Here is a 22,394-nt window from a genome sequence, read left to right as displayed (position 1 = left end):
TATTTTTATCTTTAAATAAAATGTTAAATTACGATTTTGATTTCTCATTTACTTAGTTTGGTTCATTTATTGTTTAACAAATTAATTTGGTTTAATTTTCAAAAGCAATGCAATATTTTGCTTTTTGTCCACCTGATATGAACAATGCTAACTCTTTGTATACGTGAGATGATAAAAACACAATACATACCATGACAACACTATCGGAGAGTATGCAGAGACAGTGTACATTACTGAAGGTAAAAGAGTAGCAGGCCTGATGTTTGGGCCTGGGGCTGGGCCTGGACCAGTTGTAGCTATGTTTTTTCTTTTATGAAAATATATCTAGGTCACGGCGTCGTTTCACGAAAGGTGAGATAGAGCGAAGAGCATTTTGAATTGAACATAAGCTCTACAGACAGACATAAACCCCAAAATCTCGTGAGTTACTGCTACTGTCGTTCTAAAATGTTGAAGCTTTCTCGCGTGCTGCCTCTCACTTCCACTTCCAGGTTCTCTTTCTTTCAACTATTTATTCGCTTACACTTTTATTTTCACTTCTACTTACTAATCGATTATTCTTCGCAGTTCGCAACTTTTTCTGAACACTAAATTAAATAATAAACATCAAAGTAGGGCGGCCCAGAAAAAAAAGGGCTTGAGAATTGGGATTATTTCTTTAAACTTACTGTAATTTGCTTTATGTGATGTGAATCTGGAGATGCCATACGCCAAAAGTAGAATAATTAAGTACAACACATGAAATCCTAACTCTGTTTCGCTAACCACTTAACATTTATATTATATACAACTGTTGGCATGTTATATAAACATGGTGGCACATGGAATCTCGTTCATTGGACCATGCTTATGCAAAAAAAAAAACGTATGCTTTTGATAATTTGAGATGAATGTATTGTGCACAGTTAAACTCATGTGTTTCATCTAAATTTTGCAATTTTGCAAAACAGGCATCGGCTGTTGGAAGCGTTGTCGCCTAGGAAAGTTGAAGTTGGAGACTGTTTGCGGGATCGGCCTGAGTTTACCTCTTCTTCAGCTGGCATTTCTACTGCTGCAAATAGCTATGCTGCTAAAGGCATTGCTTTATACAAGTGTTTATAATTTTGCTACCTGTTGAGGCTGACATTGAACTCGGCCTTACTTCTGTTTTCCTGCTATGAACTTGCAGGGTATACTTCGGATCGTGTATTTGCTCCTTATACTGTTTACAAGGGCAAAGCTGCGTTCTCGTTGAGTCCTTGTCTTCCAACTTTCACTAAGTTGGAGGTAAGATTGTGGTTTTCTTTTAACATATTTATTGAATGTGACTTTTTTGGTGTGGTATTAACCAATACGTCATATTTATCTATTCCACCTGTTTTAGTCTGGGAGTGTTGTAGTTGATCGACGCGGTACAATGATGATGAATTTCATGCATTCTATTGGAGAGCGCAAATATGACTGGGAGAAGAGACAGGTAATTAGTTTTGCTATTCCATTTGCATGGTTAAAAGTTTCTGGGTTGTGACTTGTGACTGTTTTACCTTCGTTTTTGGCGATAGAGAATGCATTGTCAAGATGACTTATATCTTGTTTCTGATGTTCTATTTAGTAATTCAAGGAGGAAAGACACATAGAATCTTTTGATGTTCCATTATCTCTCTCTTATAGTAATTACCTTTCTTGTAGAGATTTGCTCTTTCGGCAACTGAAGTTGGTTCTTTGATAACCATGGGCCCCCAAGATTCATGTGAATTCTTTCATGACCCTTCAATGTTATCAAGGTTGGTTTCATGGCTCTTGGATTCTTTTTTGATGGCAAACGAATGATCATGAGAGCACTATAATGGGATTGAATTAAAAGTACATTACCATTAACCTATTAATGAAAACTTATTTTTATGTTTATACCACTTCAAATATAGTAGTAATCACCTTATGTTGCAGTAATGCGGGTCAAGTAAGGAAGAGCTTATCAATTAAGCCTAACAGCAATGGCTACTTTGTGTCTTTGAGTAAGATTTTTTTTGTTAGTTTTTTCTCCTTCTGTGCCATGTACTATGGATTGCATAATACACCCCTTTTTCTCTCTGATTGTTGCCCCTTTTTTGGCAGCTGTTGTCAACAACCTGTTAAACACCAAAGACCAGTTCAGTGTTCCTATCACAGCTGCTGAGTTTGCTGTAATGAAGACAGCTTGCAGTGTATGCTTTTTATCTGCTTAGTTTCTCTCAAGTTTGAGTTAATTATATTTTAGCTTCCACTAGTTATGGACTGACGAGTTTTTGCTTGCAATATGTAAGACATAAGAGGGTTATCTGTTATCCTTTTGTCAACAATTTTGTTTTTATCATTGGAAGGGATAAATAAAATAATTATCCTGTCATTTTGCATGCATATTATTCCATCATTCAACACAGTTCTTGTCTTAAAACCATAGTTAACACATTACAAAAACCTTGAATCTTGATTCAACATTTGCTGTCCATTAAACTTAGGAGCTCTCTGATCAACAATTTAGAATTTCAGAGTGCCAGGTGGGTTTCTCTTTATATTTTTATTAGCGTGTTGAAATGGTTTTTGCACATATAACAATGTTGGCAATGGCAACCCACTCGTTTTCTGGTGAGGATTGAAATATAGTTGAACACATGTTGATTTTATTCACAACTTATTGTAGATAAACAGAACTCAAAATCAGTATAGAAAACTGTACTAGACATTAAACCAGTGAAGGTATTCATGGTTCACTAATCTAAGCATGGTTGAGCTAAATACCCACACACGCCCACGTGCTGTATTCTATGTCCTGCAAGAAAAGAAAAACCCAATATAAGAGGTTAAATAATGATAATGATCATTCTACTAATAAGACATGCCATAAAGCATTAAAGCAAAAGAGGCTGAAAGTGAACAAGTGTGTTGCTTGATGCTTGGAAGTCTCACATTGGCCACGGAGTCCAACATACAACATATATAAAAGCCAAAAAGGAGGTTATATTTGCAAGTCCCTCATAGGATAATGAGTAGAATATCTTAACATACAACATATATGAAAACTAAGAGAAAGACAAGTCATCTCATGCCCTGCTTCTATGCGGGCCTTTGTTGTGTGAACTGACAGACACCTGACTGGTTGGTGTAGTTTTTTTTTTTTAAATTAATTCTCAAAATAGCTGTTTGTTTTGGGCAACTAGAAGCATTCATGCTAAGTTTCTTCATTTGTGGGGCTAGAATCCAGATCTTACTTCCTAGTCCCTGCTCCTATATCGAGTGGCTTTGGATCCAGTTATACATACAAATCATTTTCTGTTAATAGAAGTTAGTCAGTTACTTTCAGTTTTGTTGGTTTCCTTTCTGACATTTTGAGGTTATGGTAGTCAGTCATCCGAATATCTTGTATAAGGCCACAGTATAGCTGGCTCAATGAAACTTGAATTCCATTTTCATCTCTTCATTTCTTCTAAGATCCCTCGCACCCAAAAAAATAAGGAGTGTCTTCTTGCACCTTGTCAAGAGTTTTGTCACTTATTAATTTGTCTTTTAATGCAGTTTGCATTGCCACACATTATGGGTTGGGACCAGATAACTAAACAGCAATCCAGAGGCACAGCTGGCCTTCAACCGAAGAGTGGTTCTCAAGTTCTAGACTTGGAATGGGAAAAGTGAATTGCTGCAGAGGAATATGAAATGGGTCCTTGTTTAATTTGCTATTCCATTTTGTATATTATCAATATGAAGACTAGGATTGCCAGGGGAAGATAATTTGTAAATTGCAATCTTTAAGAAAGATATGAGGATATATTTGATCAGGGGTCAACGGCATTTTGCCATTAGTCATTTTATTGTGTTGTTATAACTAGTAAATTGCAATCTTCTGCCTGGCTTTGAAAATACTATTGGCTGTCTGAACATCATCAGTCTGATATCAGTCGTTATTTGCTGGCAAGTTTTTAACGATTAGATGTTGATGATTGTTTCCGGTCTTCTACATCATCAGTATTCTTTTTTCTCATTGTGAATAAACAATGGTTAATGTTACCAAGTGTTCTTAAAACGCTGTCAAGAAAAAAAATAAAAAGAAGTAAGAAGTATGTAATGAAAAAAGTATTTATTATATTAAAATTAAAATTAAATAATTTATTTGGCTTTTGACTGGATGTTTCCACGGGTATAATTCTGAAAGTAACTCTGAGACAAGGGGTCTCGATTAGATAATCCTGATGTTAAAGATAGAGTTTTTCTTTTGGTCTGGGTATATTTGAATAAGATTTTTCTTAAGTATTTTTAGAAAAGAAAAGAGAAAAAATTAAGATAAGTTTTAATAGAGTTTTTCTTTTGGTCTGGGTATATTTGAATAAGATTTTTCTTAAGTATTTTTAGAAAAGAAAAGAGAAAAAATTAAGATAAGTTTTTTTCATAAGTTAATATGAGAAATCTTTTATAAATTAATTTGTGCATAAATTAATTTTAATTAATATAAAAAATTTATTTCATATTTTTTCTTTTAAAAATATTTTTTAAAAAGTTTATCCAAAAAGATCATTAACTGGTTTGCCTTTTGTTATTTATTGTTCATTAAATGTAGAAATTTCTTAATATTTATTTATTAAATAGTAGAAAATAATTATTGGTGAATGTTCTGTAACTAACCTTACACGTGAATTTACGTAAGGTGGAAACCTAGAAGGCCAGAACTTGCTATTTGGAAACAAATTTAAGTTGTATCTATTGACATTTGAGGTCTTTGGTGCCTATTTTGAAATAATTTGTTTAAAAGATTTATTAATTATTATGTCTCGGTATTTTTATTAAGTAAAATAAGACAGAAAATTAATGAAGTAAAAAAATAATGTAGTAAAATAAATAGATTTTTCTTAAAATTAAGCATTTTTAATTATTTAACAGGAGCTGAAAAATATTTATTATGAAATAATCTACCTATTGACTATTGCTATCTGGCTCTAACTATATATTACTTTACATTATTAATAGTGCATAGATTAATCAGTTTGTAGTTGTTCTAATTATAGTTTTAGTTTGAATCTTGAATATATAACTGTATTATATAATTAAAGTGGTATATAAAAAATGCAATTTTTTTACAACTACTTAATTATGCATATTAATAATTTAGTATATTCATGGACCCAAAAAAAAAATTTCCATATACACATGAAATATTAGAAAATCTACCACGATTTCAAGCTGTGCTTATAAGGAGGTCATGCACAGAATGTGCATGATTAGTAATATTGAGTTAGAGCATAATGAAGGCAAAAACTTGGAATTGAATTAAATACATGCACTTTATCCAAATGATATAATTAATTATTGAAGTTTAGTTATATAAATAAGCTGAAAAATCGCTTACAAGGGATCTATCAAAAAGGAATTAAACATTTCAAAATAATAAACTATTATTCGAATATCTGCTAGAAGAATATCCAAATTCAATATCTGAAAACGTAGATGTACTTTTAAGTTTTAACCATCTTAATGTAAACATCCTCTTTTGCTATTGTTCTTAGGAGGGTTTCATTTAGGGGGTGAGCAAAGCACCTGTCGATACAGGTTTAACTTTTTTTCTTATCTGAAAAATTAATTGTATTATTATTTATTTAATCTCAAATTCAATCTGATTAGGATATGAAATATGTATGGGAGGGAATCGGATCAACCTAATTTTTTAATTTAATATATCAATATTAACATAAATTATGAAATAAAGAGATATAAAATTTAAATAAATTTAATGTGTTATGTAAATTATTCATTTCATTATACTCAATTACTAACTTTGTTAGTTTTTTTGAACAATCAAGGATTTAAGTGTTAGATCGAAACATTCTCTCTCCTAGTTGATTGTTCTCTCTCTTGATTACTTAATATGAACTATAATACAATGTTTTAGTACTTTTTGACCAATAACAAACATTTTATCATGTTTAAATATTTTAGTTATGGATGTTCTGATTAAAATGAAAGATTGTTATTGAATTTCGCATAATTTTTAATAATTAAATTTTTATATCTCAGTCATCCATAATTTCTTTGTCTATTTTGACTACAAGTTTAAAATTGTAAATTATAAATTATTGAATTTATGATTTAACAAAATGAGTGATCGATCTAAAAGATCTTAAGTAAGAATGTGTCAATTGAATATAAGTATTCTTGTAATTGTTACATGTCAACCGAGAGAGAAAATAGATGTAATGTGATAATTAATTATTGACCAATAATAAAACTAACAAAATTAGTAATCGAGTATAATGGAAAGATTAATTGCATAATAAAATTAAAATTTAAAGACTTAAATGCTAAAAAAAATATTTAAAAAATTTATGGACTAGTATGACCTTTCAAGAATCAAATTAAATGTTTACTCTTATTAATACACAATTATTTTAAGAATTCATACACTTTAAAATAATGAAATACAAATTGAGATGAGTCAAAGCATAATTCAAACTCATTCTAAAAATTATATCAAATCTAATTTTGAAATCGATCGAAACCCGTCCCAATCAACGAGAGGCGGTTGGGTCTTGCTAGTTTCATTCATTTACCTCGATTCAACATTTTATATTGACGGGGGCTCTGGAGTCTGGACGTAACCATCGCAGTTAAAAGGAAACCTTCAAAATCAAGGTTATCAGAGGTGGGGTTAATTCGTGGGGCAAAATACACACACACACACACGTTATTTTGTGAGGAAGAGTGATGCTGGATTTTCCAACATATGATTTTGTTGATATTGAGCTTGCTGCTGGCGACCTTGTTCCCTTTCCCAAAGGATTAAAATGCACATGGCAAATCCCGGTTTCAGCTAACTTGCATTACAAATTATAGTTCTCACACTTGTACTATATATTTTATAAAAAGGTAAATATATTTATTTAATTAAGTTTTAGAAATTATTTTAAATAAATCTTAGGGGGGTGTATTGGATTAGGATTTTAAAGGACTTTTTTAGTTTAAAAAAATTCTGCGGATTTTAAAAGACTTTGCAGGATTTTCATGACTTTTAAGATTTTGCAGGATTCTACAAGACTTAAAATCAGGATTTTAATGGATTCTGCAAGATTTTTAAATCAGGATTTTAATGGATTCTTTGGGATTTAGTAGAATTTTTGTGGATTTTTGACATTTGATAAGATTTCAAAAAACTTTCATACATTCAAATTTAAAAAGAGTCAAAGATAAAAATAATAAAAAAATAATAATGTCTAGAAAAATAAAAATAATAATAATTCTCATAATATCTTATTTTCTTAAATAGCATTCACCCACATATCTAAAGCTATACTAGTCCTCTAAACATTAGCGTCTTTTCGCTCTTGCTCCTGGGTTTGAATAATAAGTTCAAAAGTATGATTTTCATTAACGGGTAACGTTGAAGATGAAGGTTTATCCACCGCTTCAATTAGAAATTCATCAGAACGACATTCTTTACATAGAAAATTATGTAGTGTTGCACATATTAACACAAGTTCTACTTGTGTCTTAAATAAAAATGGAGGTGCTGACTTAAAAATTGTGAACCTTGATTTAAAAATACCAAATATTTTCTCGATCACATTCCTTAAAGATGCATGATGAAGATTGAACAATTTTTTCTCATTTTCAGGGTCATTACCCTGACCTGCAAAATCTTGTAGATGATATCTTACACCTCGAAATGGAGCTAAAAATTGGCGTCGATTAAGAAATCTACAATCCACCAAAAAAATATTTACCTAATTACATATGCAATATATATAATATTAGTATAATAATAATAATAATTATATATAATTATTATTATTATTTAAAGAATAAGCATTTAGATATATAGAATATGAGGAGGGTTCAAACGACACTGGTGTAACTTTTACTAAGTGTTACACCGCTTAATAACTTTATATTAAATGTAAATTTTGAAAATCTAACCGTTAGATTGAAAGTTCATATCTCTTAGATCATATATATCAAATTTTATATTAATCTAAAATGATTTGATACTTCATTCTCATAAAACAAAATTGACGTAATATATACATTTCAAAATATACTAAAATATGAACACTTTGATTACCTTCAAGTTGTTGTTCAATTTTAACAAAATTTGACATATATGATTTAAGAGATATGAACTTTCAATCTAACGGTTGGATTTTCAAAATTCACATTTAATATAAAGTTATTAAGCGGTGTAACACTTAGTAAAAGTTACACCGGTGTCGTTTGAACCCTCCTCATAGAATATATATATATATATATATATATATATATATATGTATATATATATATTATTTTAGTTATATATTATATGATAATTTTTAACAATATTCATAAATGTAAATTATTCTAACAAATATTTTAACAATATTTCCTCTTTTAAAAAATAAGCCTAAACCCTAAAAAATTAGATACTGCAATATCTTATGTTAATTTTCTTTTTTTAAAATATAAAAAGTCCCAATTTTACAATATAAAAAGAAAAAGAAAAATTCATAGTAAAAAAAATAAAATAATTGTTGAGTCATAAAAGAATGGGGATAAGAGTAACAAACTTAAGCGAAGGAGAAAAATTGCAGTTTTTATGCTGAGAGGGTTCTTCCCCCAACTAAGATCCATTTTCATCTCATTCTACTCACAGAAACCCTAATAAATTCATCTTATATATTATATATTGTAGAGATTATGATATCAATTTCATCTTTCACATTTTTCTTTTCTTGACGTGTGTTATAAAAAAAATTATCACTTAAAAGTTAAAATTTCAAGCATTTTTTTGTGTTATATAAAGGAACAAATTCAATTACATAGAATAAAATAAAGCAAGTTAATTAAAGAGAACGAACAGAAAAATAGAGCAAATCAATGACACTATCATTTACATATCGGAGTTTCACAAAATAAGGGAATGAGATGAGAACAATACTACAATATTATATATGAGCAATGAACAATAGTGCAGTATTATTACCAGAGAAAAAATGAAGAAGACAGGAGCATAGAAAAAAAAGATGAAAAACTCACTTGAAAATTCTTGAAAAGTCACTTCAAACAATCCTTCAAAATTCGATGAGTTTGGATGAAATTGTTTTATGAATTTAGTATTTATAGATAACACTAGAAAGTCCTTCAAAATCCCCCTCACACAACAATTCTTTAAAATCCTTATATTTTTGAATACCAATGGATTGTTTTTAAGTTGTAAAAAATCTCAAATGAATACCAATGGATTTTAATGGACTCTTTAAAAAATCTTGAAAATTCATATTGAATACCACTGGATTGTTTTTAAGTGACATAAAGTCCTGATTGAATACCAATAGATTTTTTTACTTAAAAAAAATCTTTTAAAATTCTAAACCAATACACCCCCTTAGTTTTTATCAAACCATATTTTATTTATCATTATTGTTGTTGACTTGATGTCTTAGAATTTATCTTATGTTATCCTTCTGGTGTCATTTTTTAAGGTATCGATTTCTTCTTATCTCCTTGATTCAATCTCATGTGACTCTTAAAATATCTTTTCAATTATTTTTTGTTTTTTCTCTTTACGAAGAATTATTCTCACTATTGTACATCATACAAATAAGTTTTGAAAACAGTGTCATTATACAGGTTTATAATAATTATTAAGTTTAAGAATTTAAAATAGATCGTAGTTCATGAATAATCATAAAAATAGATAATAAATACGATATTAATTCATATCAGAGTTAAAATAAATTGTGATTCATTGATCATAAATATAGATAAAAAATATAATATTAAAGTGTTATATATATATATATATATATATATATATATATATATATATATGATCGTGATTTGTGATTGATCATAAAAATAAATAAAAAATATAATATTGATTTATATTATATTAATTATGTATGTATGCGTGAAATAGACAATATTATAGTCATTTTACACTCTTTATTTTTCTTTTCTTTTATCACTATATATATCTATACAAAAATAGATTTTTTTTTTTTATGTTGGATTTTCACTTGGATTCTTTCCGGTAAAAAACTAAACCATTAAGACTTTATACCTCTTTCTTTTTTTTTATTACTCAAATCTTCTCTTTCATTTGAGATTTCCACTTGGATTATCCTTTCATGTGAAAATATACGCCATTGAAACTTTATATCTCTGTTTGTTTATTACTCAAATCCAAACCTTTTTTAGAAGATGATTAAATTGAAAGCCTAAGCTGACCCCTCAAAGAACCATGAGAAGCCCTGCCACAGAGAAGAATTTTTTTTTTTTTGAACTTTCAACATTGAACATGATACTCATATTTATTTCTCCTGCATATAAAAAATGCGCGTATATACACTACAATAAAATAGATTTTTAGAGGTATTTAATATGACTTTTAGTGGCAATAAAAATTGTTACAAATTTTTTTACCGACATTTCACACATTAGCCATTGTATGTAGTGTCGCTAAAACATTTATCGGCAATTATTCTATATGCTGGTAAAGACTCTCATAATAGTCGAGAAAAGTGTATAACTTTTTGTGTCATTTGTTACTGTCATTTAAAATTGACGCTAAAAATTTAAGAAAATATTTATAATACTCTTTAATTATCTTATTTCTAGTCGATTGACTTGTAAGATAAGTACAAATACTCTTTAGTTACCTTATTTCTAATTGATGTGGGACTTAGAAGATGAAGGTTATCTTCTAATTATATATTCTTTAATTTTTTTAATTATCTTATCTCCTAAATACTAACTTAGAATAGTAAGTTATAGGTCTAACTCAACCTTATAAAACATACTTGTAAGGTGAGAGTTATCATTCACTTATATACTTTTTAATTATTTTATTTCTAGTCGATGTGAGACTTAAGTTTTTTTTAACAAATAATTATCGTTAATAGTAAATTTTGATGTGATGTAAATACATTTTTAGTAGTCATTATATAATAGTCATTAATATTTTTATTAAATAATAAAATAAAGGTAATTAATTTATTGCTATTAAATAATTTTTTATAATACTAAATTTTGTTGTAGTGATATAAGTATTGGTGCAACTTTTGATTTTATTTTCCCCTATAAATATTAAGGATAAAGATATTGACATTGACAATCGAGAGAAAAAGAGATAGAGATCAAAATGCACTGATATGAGTTTGGATACTCTAGTGACATTTCTGTGGGTTAAGAGTTCAACCCTTAATTAAGAGAGAGAAGCACTTGTTTTTGTTATATTATATGCAAGAGAAATGGATACGAGTATCATGTTCAATGTTGAAAGTTCAAAATTCTTCTGTTATATTGGCTATGTGGCATGGGCTTATTTTCATGTTGCTTTGAGGGGTCAGCTTAAGCTTTCACTCAATTTTTTATATTATGTTGTTCTGCTTGTACCGTATCTTAATATGTATTATTCCATGAGAAATTTGTCGTGTACCCCAAAATTTTAGGAGTTTTAGAAGTTAGAACAATTAGTATTAAAAGCGATAATTATTTTCCTCCCACCTATTTTATGTATATAGATCATTTCGAATTTTAAAAAAACAAATGCATTTGAAGTGAAATGTCACGTCATAACTGAAGCAGCCAGTTCTTACTTCTGTGTCTTTTTATTGTTGGACGTGAAAAATTATGTTCTAAAATCGTTTCCAAACACACGCTTAAACGAGAAAAAATTGCAGCACTAAGAATATCAAGAAGAACATCCACCTTGCGTTAAAACAAGAACATCCTCCTTAATTGCTACTAAACTTTTAAAATGTAAACTTAAATGCATACAAAATTATAATAATAAATTTTTATTTAGTATTTCTTTTTTAATTAATCTTAATTTGTTGAGACTTAAGGAATATTATCTTAATTTTAGTTTTAAAAAGCTATTGTTGAACTAAAACATTTAACAATGTTACGATTTATGAAAACAAGTACTGGTAGCAATAAGACATTTAAGAGAAGAAAAATAAAAGTGAAGAGAAAAACAAACAAGATTAAGCATGATCGAGTGCATGACATTAACGATGATAGTCGTTCAATAACCATTTCCAATCGTGTTTATGCATCCATGTACATGTGTCCCGAAGTTCCTTAATTGCTTATTGGCTACAACACACATTTTCCTTCCCTTCGAAAGGAAACAAAACAAAAAGGTGGCAGAAACAAGAACGGAAATGGCTCAACAACAATAATTCTATATTTACGTACAAGCAAAGAATGCAACAAGACTTAGACGTTAACTAACTCAAAACAATAGTACCATGTAAAGAGCTAGAACGCAAAGATAGGTACGTCATGATGAAGAAGAATAAAAATATGATATGATCATGGGCATTGAGGATTATGGCCTGGCCCACCATAGTAGAAGTATGTGCCCCATTCGTTACTATAGGAGCTCTTGATGTCATAACAATTGGTGTTCTCAGCTAGGGTTAAGATATTGCGCACCGAGCTTAGACTATTGTCGGTGTCTACGATTTCAAGGTTACGAAAATAGCTTGCTTTTCCAAATCCATCCTCGGCGAAGTGGCCAGATCCCATTTGGGTCGATGTGTGTTGGCCGTTGCCACGTGTGTTTACCACTTCGCCACCCCATTCCACCATCGTCGCACGGGTGGCTAAGTGTGTGAACAACTCTTCTGGCCAATACCCTACCAATGTGCCATCACCAAAACTCATCCACCAATTCCCTACTTTCGGATCCTAATCAATGTTTCAAAAAGAAGGGAACAACATTAAAAAGGTTGTATATAATTCATATTGGGTCAGTTATTTGGACAAAAATAATTAAATCAAATAAACATCCATAATATAAAAAATGTTAATGATATTCTCTCTAACATTTTCTTATTAATACTAATAAATCAAAAGAAATTTTAACCAATAATAAAAAGGTGTAAAAAAAAAAGTATTAGAAACCATCTATTTCATCATGATATATCGATTTGCACGGGAGAGAAATATTAACCTTCCAAATGAGGATGGTGATGTCATATTGATTGGCATCATAAGATGAGATGGGGGAAATGGCAGCTCCAATAGCTATCCTGCTATTTGTTTGCACAAAACCCGCACAAAGAAGGTTGTAGCATCCGGTTGCTTGATATGAGTCACTCTGCATCACCCACAAACTAGACAAAATTTATAAAACTCCACAAGGGTAGTTTAATTCTACCCAAATAATTCTTTTCTGGATGATAAATACATGAGTTTAATTTATATATTTTATTTTTGTGTTTTTTTTTTTTACAAAGACGTAAGTCTAATGGGAACTCATTCTAGGGCTAGCTACATCATATTAATAAATAAGATGAGAAATGTTATAATAGAGTGAATTCCTATGGATGTTTGTATTAAGAAGCATTAGTTTCACCGTACATATACAAATTAAATTCTAAATCCATTAAAATCGATTAGTGATAATTGATAACTAATGTGGCAAAATGCTAACCTCTTATTTGTTTTAAAATAAAATTACAATGATAATATTAGAATTTAAATTTATAATCATATATATACTATTTCAATTTCTTATCACATTAGGTCAACTCTAATAGTTTGTCAACCTCCTAATTTGATTTGCTAGCTACTTGACACATTTAGTTATGGTCTTATGGATAATTATTATGACAAAATCTCGGTGCATAACATATGACATATTAATTCTAAACAGGTTAGTGTTTAAGTGTAGAAGGAAAATGAAGAAAAGAGAGAGATGGATGCTGACCGTCCAGTAAGTGAATAATCTGGGTCTGCTGTCACCATAAAGCTCCGGACTGACCTGACTAGTAGAACAATCAAAGCTTCAGAAACCATTTCTTCATCCCCCAAAACCCAAAAAACATAGAGAAAATGCAATGTTCATACGTGTAATAATCTAATCTAATATATTAATTTGTGAATGTCCGGTTTCTTCAAACTGGAGTTTAAATTTACAATACAACTTGAGTCACATTAATTTAAATGATATGCAAGTATGTACGTAATAAAGGGAAATATAACTCCACACAAATGTAAATCTACTTACTCTTACCATATAATATTGTTGTTTAATGACTATATGATACAAATATGTAAAAATGCAATTATAATATTTCTACATGATCTTGTTAACTATTGTGAAAAATTGAAGAGAGATAATGAATGGATTTGGAAAATAGAATATAGAATATAGATAGAATACCTGCCATCCAGCTTCAATGCTATTGAGATCTGAGCCATCGAAGGAGCCTGAAAGGATCCAAATTTGAGAGAGACTGAATTCGTTGACCACTTGAATCGAAGGTTCCCACACATTTATTGTTGCCTTTGCACCGTACACCTCCTGTGATGATCCAGTGTATGCGATAGCATGCTACATATAAACACAAAATTATTTATAATTAATGCAATTTTTCTCTCGATCAAAATAAAAATCACACACACACAAAATGTTATTTTTTACATTAATATGTATTGATTAAGTTATATACCCAAAATAGTTAGAATTATGTAAAACTAAGCTATTAATAACTTTTTCTGGATCGTATTCATATATACAGACTAATAAACTTGGATTTAACACTATGTATTCAAGTTTAATATATTATTATTTTTCAGGGACCACATGTCTACTACGTGTGAATCCTGCTCAGATAATCGATTAGTATATGATGAGATATTATAAAATAAGACGTCAAAGAAATATGCACATTGATTGATAAAATGTGGGTAAAGCTATTAGCCGAGGGAGGTAAGATGGGATGATCGATCTGGTATGATAATTATTTGGTAATCAATATCAGAGTTGTACAACAAATTTTAAGACATTATTTTTTTACGGTAATATTTGATAAAAATTAGTTAAAAATTTAATTAAAATTAAAATATTAAATTAAATTTTATACCTTTGTTTTAGTCAAACATATTTATAAGTTAATAAAATAAACTAACATTAACGTATTAAACACCTTTATTTCAGTCAAACATATTTATGAGTTAATAAAATAAACTAATTGAACTGACTAGTTGAACTCGCTATTTCGGTCAAAGCATTTATTATTTTACATTTTATTTTCTTTCTCTCCCTCTCAAAATTATATATAAAAAATGTCAAACTTTATTATATAAAAATACTGGTACGATTTGATTTACTATTGAAAATAAAAGCTGGATATTTGCAGAATTAAATTATAAAACGAGACGAGTGTAATTGTGTAAATGCATATATGGTTTGGTCAAAATCATGACACGTATTAATAACAATGACATTAATTGCCAACTCCTTATTTATAACGAAAGTCAAAAGAAGTCGTTCTTGTAACCCCTTGGAGTTTCTCTTTCACATTTTATAATTCTTTTATTACTATTTTCCTTCAGATCGATTTATTTAAAGAGTATATGTACACAAAAATTTGCAATAATACTTTGAAATCCACAAAATATTTTCCCTTATAACATAACATGCTCTAGCTAGTAAATCTATGAATTTAAGTGTTTGTCATTCCTGCAGAATGAATATTTCCAATTCCAAGTATATATAATCCGTGTTTGAATTGAATTCCTTTAATTAAAATGACATTTAGAGTTTGAGATTCTTGGTTAAATGGTATGGCATCCCAAGGAAAATAAATTAATGATATAATAAATGTAGAATATTGACCCATAAATGGAGATAGAGATGGTCCATTGAATAAAAATAAAAAAGAAATGAAGAGCGGAGAGTGGTACCTCATGGCCGTTGCCGCTGACTACATCGGGGGCGTCGCGGCGGCGCGTGAGAGGAAAGCGGCGTTGTTTTTTCCCAAAGTCAAACAAAGACTTTGCTCTCAACACGTCATGCACTGTGCTCCGCCGTATCGGAACCGTTCCCTTTGGACACCTTGTTCCATTTTTGTGCCACATTTGCCATGCACTCACTCTCTCTTCTCTCTTCACATTCATGCCCTTTGGCATCTTTGTTGGCACCTTCTGGATCTTGTGATTCTTTAAAAGTGGGTGATCCAAAGCCGGTTGCTTTCTTTTCTGGACACAATCTATCAGATCACCATCTGGACTCTGAAATAATAATAACATTCACCAATCAATTATTACTTATTAGTAGAGTACTCAATAACAATGAGACATTCACATATTTAGCATAACATTTTTTTTATATATATAGACATGATCTAGGTTCTTCAACGGATAATCAAAGACTAATCTAACAATAACTTTTGTTGATGAAACATTATTTAATAGAAGATAGTATGTAATGTTACCTGTATAGTGAGGACAGGGGGCTTGTTAATGTTGTCCAAGTGAGTCTGGATCCTTTGGAGTCTCAAGGTGCTGACTTTCCTATACCTTGTGTAATTTAAGGTGCTGGATTGAACCGGAACCGTTTGTAGAAGGAGGGAAAGGAAGAAAGCCAAAAGGAAAAGATGATGATGATGACGACTAGGAGGAGGAGGAGGAGAAGAAGAAGATGAACCCCCAACACCAACAGTGCCCATTATTTGTCTTTCAGGGTGAAGAAAGAAAATGGGTAAGGTGAAAATTAAACCATTACTAGGAAAGAAAAGAGCACAAAGTAAAATTGAGTTTCATGGGTATTTCCATATAACACACCCAAATAGTAACACAAAGAAAGAAAAAGAGAGTGTTGTTGTAATTAAGGAGGGTAAGCAAACCTGATATCTCTCTCTGCTAGTATTGATATCATGGTATTAATGATGAGGGAAGGGTGGTGGGTGGGGTTAATTAAGGTGCTGCTCAGAGACCCTCTTGGACTTTCAGCATCAATATCATGATTGCTTGCATTTCATTCATCATGTATAGTTAATGGTGCATGATCATCTCAAATATTTGTGAGTGCACAAACGTTGAAGGAGAGAGAGGAGAAAGGTGTGGTTGTGCCTTCAAATTTGAAACTTAATGAAAACTCAGACCTACCCAACTGGAAAACCAATCCCCCTTTTATTGCACTTCTTCAATGTGCATCTGCCACCATACACTTTGCCATTAATATTTCTCTTCTTTTCTTTTACTGCTCCATAACCATCCTTTCATTTAATTTCCTTGTCTTCCTTTTGGAAAGGAAAAAAAAAAAAAAAAAACTGACAAATTAAAGTTGACACTCAAATGGTTGAGAGATATGGTGTCGGATATAGTCTTATACTGTAACATATGTATAGTGATATTTTATTAGTTTTCGTATAACATGTAATCAAATATTTTATAATTTTCTCGTAGATTAAAAATTTAAACTCATTATATAATAGAAGCAATTGAATATGATGATAGACATACAGTAATCTTAAATTATTTAATAATTGCTTGTAATATTAGTGTCTTTCTAAGCTATATATCCACATTTGAATATTATTGCCTAAAATTATTTAAGAAAAACTAAATTATTCGTTTAGTCCTAATTCTATTGTAATCCCTAAAAAAAACTCTATTGTAATGAATGGACAAAATTATTTTAAATTCTATAAAATTTATTATGTAATTTTTTTTATATTACTTATCTTCTACGTTAATTAAACTCTCTTATTTATTTATTTTTCTTCATTTTTAACTCTACAATGAGTAATTAAAAAGCATAATAAAAGTATGTTATACGTTATTGATATTGTAAAATGAGAATTAAAATGAAATAAAATAGTTGCCAAAATGTCGAATAGAACGAGACGAAGAGATTATTTTGAATTTCTTTACTGCAGGAATATAAAATAACCAGTATGTATGAATATTAGTGTTGCTTTGCTCTTTTGTTTTTCTGAGGTTATATGGAAAATGAAAAAAAAAAATTATTTCTCATCATTATGTAGTTAAGAAAAAAAAAATGTTAACAGTAGTATTTAAAGAGTAATAATGTTCTATTTTTGTTTTGCACATCCCCTCCTCATCATTATGTAGTGATATTATTCTTACAATTTTTTATAAAGAACTTTATTAAAATAAAAATTATTTCTCTCCGTAACATTGTAATTATATCTTATCTTACATTTTTCTCTGTCCTCCTCTTAACTGTAAAATAGTGTGGAAATTAAAAAACAAAATGAGGAATTTCTATATATTGCCCCTCTTATATATCAATTGTTTCTTGTGTAAATAAATTTTATCTAATTTTAATAAAAATTTATTTAAAAAAGAATGACAATAAACACATTAAAGTGATAATAAATACTCTCAAAAAGTGGGATTTCTCTTTCATTATTTAATCATTATTTTATCTTTCTCCGTTGTTGTTGCAATCATATTTTTTTATACATACATATTATACCCTGTGAAGGCATCGGAAGATCCTCAATATTAGAGTGATGATGTTTAAAAGATCCTACAGAGGACTTGTGAAAACGAAAGCAATAAGAAAGAAAATTTAAGAGAACTAGCAATCAAAAAATTACGATTAATTAGTAAACAGATTAATATTTTCAGAAATTGAGTTCAGTATAAATATTAATTATTACATTATTTATTTAACGGATGAAAAATTAGAAATGAGACTAAAATTGTAAGTTTTATAAAAATGACAAAATTAAAAATTAAGAAACTAATTAAAATCATATGAGATATTTATATTTAAAGTATATGTTATCAAATATAGTATATGAGGTGATTTAAGATATAAAAATGAATCTGTAGTGGGATCTAACTAGCTAGGGCTCGTAAATCTTAGTCAACGTATTGGGGAGGCTAAGCTTTGGTTTTTAATTTGAAGTTTAAAGAGAGAGATCCATTAGAACATGTTTGCATGCACGGCCATCCATATGACATGGAAACTAGTACAAATACCATAATTAAAGTATTTAAATCGGGTAAGCTTCTAATCTCGAATCTCGAATTATTCTTTATTGAAGACAAAATTTTAGTTGTCAGTGCAGTGTACCATTTACGAAATAATACTCCATTTGCACCTATAATAGTAGTAGAATTTATTAACAAGTTATTCTGTTGGTATTTTTTTGTGATACTTATTAAAAACATACTCTATATTATTGTTTACAACTAATTAAAAATAAATATTGAATATTTTTAACCATAAAAAAATTAAGTTCTTAACTAATACACAAGCAAACAGAATAATAATAGTTTGACAATCCCATATATTAAAATATAGGGGATTAATCTTGATTAAAATTCTCCATCCTGCACTTGGAAAAATATTTCTACACAAGGTATTCATTCATTAATTATTGCTTTAAACCTAAAATAAAGCAATATCTTCTGTCTTCAAACAGAATGAAGCATTATGATTATGAAATAATATGGGCTAAATGAGTTTTAATTGTGAAGCAACTTTTAGAATGCCAGCAACCGCCTTTTCTTTGGATCCTTAAATTTTTTATTTTATTTAAAAAAAAAGTGAAAAATATGAATACCATTTCATTTGTTGATAGATAATATCTAGATTCCCATCAAGGACGGAGTAAGGCGGGGATGAAGGTGGGCTAATAGTAAATATCAACATTCAATTTTTTATAAAATATTTATAATTGCATTAATAATCTCTATTAAAATATTTATTATACTATAATTGAATCTACAATAAAATTTTATAATTTCTTTTTCAAAATAGTAATCAATCAAGTTTTTTGACAAACCTACTCATTAATAAAGTTATTAGATATTTTATTACTAATTTTTATTAAAATAAAAATGTGTAACAAGTATTATTTAACCATATTAAAAATAATTTAACTAAAGAAAAATAAGAAAACTGTGTATGTCATTTTTTTACATCCAAATCAATAATATTTTTCTTTTATTTTTCATCAATATTCCTAAATCTTTGTAATAAAAAAACATCTTCATAGAAAACAAATTAAACATTTTTTTTAAAGAACCAAGATAACAAATTTCAATCATCATTTTCACACACCACCAAACATCTCCATGAATTTATAATAAAAATTAGTATCTACATAAATCACAACTTTTAAGAAAATATCTAATTCCAATATAGTGTTCATAAACATGTACCCAAAAAAAAAAGTAAGTGTAATATATATATATATATAGAGTGAGTGTTCATAAGTTTTCTCTATTGTAAAAGGTTAATCGATAGCATTTTAATTATCAAACCAATAATAATACAAAAAAATTATAAATGAAAAACTGATAAAGTTATTTGATTACAAATATAATCATTTATCTCTCAAAAAAAAATATAATCATTTATAATCTTTTAAATAATATTAAATTATAAAAGAAAAAATAAATGATTCTTGATTATTGTATCTAGGAAAAAATAGTGTGTAATTATATTCATGATAAAAAAATATATATATAAAAAAGATAGAATATTTATTAGAGGAGAAAAATATTGTTATTTAAACAATGACAGATATAAAAAAAAATATTTTATAAAGAAAAGATAAATAAAACCTAAATAATATTATCTCTAATTTTAAATGTAACTATATAAAAATAATTATTTTTAATATATTATATTATAGATACTAAAAATGATAAGTTTGGAAAATTTGGGATCGATTTCCCTGATTCCCATCAATATTAGATTTGATGTTTCAGTCATTTTATAATATATATCAAACATTGGTTGAGGGTAAATAAGTCATTACGGATATGAGCTCGCTTTGAAGGCAAGGAGATTGGATTGCAGGAATAATGGTGGCAGGTGAATAATATCTGACCGATAGTTGAAAACAGCAACACCTAACAACTTTTTTATTTTTAAATCTTATTTATACAGATTATTCATCGATTTCATCACTAACTAATTTTTAATTAAGAATTTAGTTAATCATTTTAATTTAATTTTGAGTAAAATCTCACCTTTTAATTTATATTGAATCTTAACTAAAATTGTACTAAAGAAATCTAAATTTAGTACTTTTTTTTATATTCACTAACTAAACATATTTGCCACAATTTACCTGAAGGTATACTTTTTTTTACAATAAAGTTTTAAAGAAAAATAGTTTATAAACATTAAAAAAAATATAAAGAAACAAGAAAGAAAAACACATTATAAAATAAGTTTAATTATCATATATTATTGATGAACAAAAAATATATTATCACTAATAAAAAAGAATTGTGATATTCAAACAATATTTTATACATTATTTTATATCATAACATCATTTATAACATTTCATTTATATTACTATTGTATAATTTATTATGTACTTTTTTTTTGAAGAAATTTATCATGCAAGTTATTGCACAAATAATATTTCTTATCAAAATCATTTTTAAAATAACTATTAAGATGTTATTATTAAATTCAACAAACTTGTCTTAAATGATATAATTAGAAGAGTTTACACTATCAATATATTTAAATTAAATTAAAAAAATGAAATCAAATAAATAACATATGAACTGTCAATTTGAAATAAATATTAATAACATAAATATGATTTAAATGGAAATTATTATGTTTAATAAATTTATTAAAATTTATAGTAAATAATTTCAGAGTCATATCATATATTTAACTTACTCATATTAAGTAAGGTCTAACATTTGACCATGATGTTATTGTAACTCGCGTCTTCAAAGTCAAATACTTTCCTGAGGGGATTTTTTAGGGGCTCGATTAGGCCATAACCCACGTTTCATTTGGCATAACATTCACGTTTCATAAGTATTGGTAAAAGGAGGAACAAGGTAGTGTGTAAGAAATGGTGTCAATATCAATGTTTGGAAATATCATTGGTTACGAGTCAAAGATAATTAGTCACTACATTGTGTCCCTCATAGCAAAATGAATGAATCACCTAAAGGTAAAGGAAATAATAGACCAAAATCAAGGAGTGTGACATCATAATCTCCTTGAGTTTAACTGTTGATGCAGCATGATATCCAACAAATCATATCCATGTTAATTTCTTACAATAGAAAAAATGACACCCTGATTTTGAACTTGAGCAAGAATGGAGTTTACATGGTCAAATTTACATACTATCACATCATGAAAACTTTGATTTCAAATACATACCTACATGCTTCAGGAAACTGAACAACAATCTACAACTTGATTCTACCTCAGAAGATGAACATTGTGCTATGGAGATTAATGAGAGGATGCCTCTCAACCAGGCAAAGGTTGCAAACAAAAGGAGTTCCATGATTGACTATCTGTGCCTTTTGTGAATCCAATACTGAGAATGATTGGCACCTATTCTTTGGTTGCAATGAGGCACGTCATATTTGGGAAAAAGTTGGCATTTAGACTTCTATCTATTGTACAGTAAAAGAAAAAAAATGATCTCATTGATGTTATTTTCAAGCTCCTAAATAGTCTACCAACATCCCACCATGAAATAATAGCATTGGACATGTCCCCCTAAAGGTGCACTAAAATGCAATGTTGACATAACATTATTTTTTGAAATCATTAGCTTTGAAATAGCTCTATGTGTAATAAATGAGCATGATATTTTTATCAAGGCTAAAATTGCATGGTACAATGGCACACTGTTTGCCCATGA

The 22,394-nt window shown here is 28.7% G+C and overlaps 2 protein-coding genes across 2 annotated transcripts; one reads left to right on the top strand and one right to left on the bottom strand.

Annotated features, from left to right (window-relative positions):
* The first annotated feature begins 330 nt into the window (after positions 1-330).
* On the top strand, positions 331-3,975 carry ATWHY2 (WHIRLY 2). Its single transcript, XM_083059185.1, has 8 exons — positions 331-491; positions 951-1,069; positions 1,163-1,266; positions 1,364-1,456; positions 1,669-1,763; positions 1,927-1,994; positions 2,095-2,183; positions 3,532-3,975. Exons 1-8 carry the CDS (start codon positions 448-450, stop codon positions 3,646-3,648), a joined length of 729 nt encoding a protein of 242 aa, XP_082915311.1. The 5' UTR covers positions 331-447; the 3' UTR covers positions 3,649-3,975.
* A 7,985-nt stretch (positions 3,976-11,960) lies between these two features.
* Positions 11,961-16,934, bottom strand: LOC109796807 (carboxyl-terminal peptidase (DUF239)). Its single transcript, XM_020356613.3, has 7 exons — positions 16,617-16,934; positions 16,206-16,446; positions 15,676-16,002; positions 14,150-14,320; positions 13,694-13,747; positions 12,935-13,081; positions 11,961-12,669 (listed from the first exon to the last, which is right to left on the bottom strand). Exons 1-7 carry the CDS (start codon positions 16,646-16,648, stop codon positions 12,292-12,294), a joined length of 1,350 nt encoding a protein of 449 aa, XP_020212202.1. The 5' UTR covers positions 16,649-16,934; the 3' UTR covers positions 11,961-12,291.
* Between the last annotated feature and the right edge of the window lie 5,460 nt (positions 16,935-22,394).

Source organism: Cajanus cajan, chromosome 6, assembly GCF_000230855.2.
Source record: "Cajanus cajan strain Asha chromosome 6, NIPB_CcT2T_4, whole genome shotgun sequence".
Taxonomy (NCBI): Eukaryota; Viridiplantae; Streptophyta; class Magnoliopsida; order Fabales; family Fabaceae; genus Cajanus; species Cajanus cajan.
Note: the sequence above shows the minus strand (reverse complement) of the source record. Positions and strands in the feature narration are given on the sequence as shown.

What these genes read in the sequence shown, in the direction of transcription:
- LOC109796807 (XM_020356613.3), bottom strand. Translation starts at nt 16,648, where the DNA reads ATGATATCAATACTAGCAGAGAGAGATATCAG. An exon ending in GCATTGAAGCTGGATGGCAG is followed by an intron (nt 13,748 to 14,149) that starts GTATTCTATCTA and finishes TCTACTAGTCAG; the next exon opens with GTCAGTCCGGAGCTTTATGG. An exon ending in TCACCATCCTCATTTGGAAG is followed by an intron (nt 12,670 to 12,934) that starts GTTAATATTTCT and finishes AACATTGATTAG; the next exon opens with GATCCGAAAGTAGGGAATTG.
- ATWHY2 (XM_083059185.1), top strand. Translation starts at nt 448, where the DNA reads ATGTTGAAGCTTTCTCGCGTGCTGCCTCTCACTTCCACTTCCAG. An exon ending in CAACTTTCACTAAGTTGGAG is followed by an intron (nt 1,267 to 1,363) that starts GTAAGATTGTGG and finishes CACCTGTTTTAG; the next exon opens with TCTGGGAGTGTTGTAGTTGA. An exon ending in ATGACTGGGAGAAGAGACAG is followed by an intron (nt 1,457 to 1,668) that starts GTAATTAGTTTT and finishes CCTTTCTTGTAG; the next exon opens with AGATTTGCTCTTTCGGCAAC.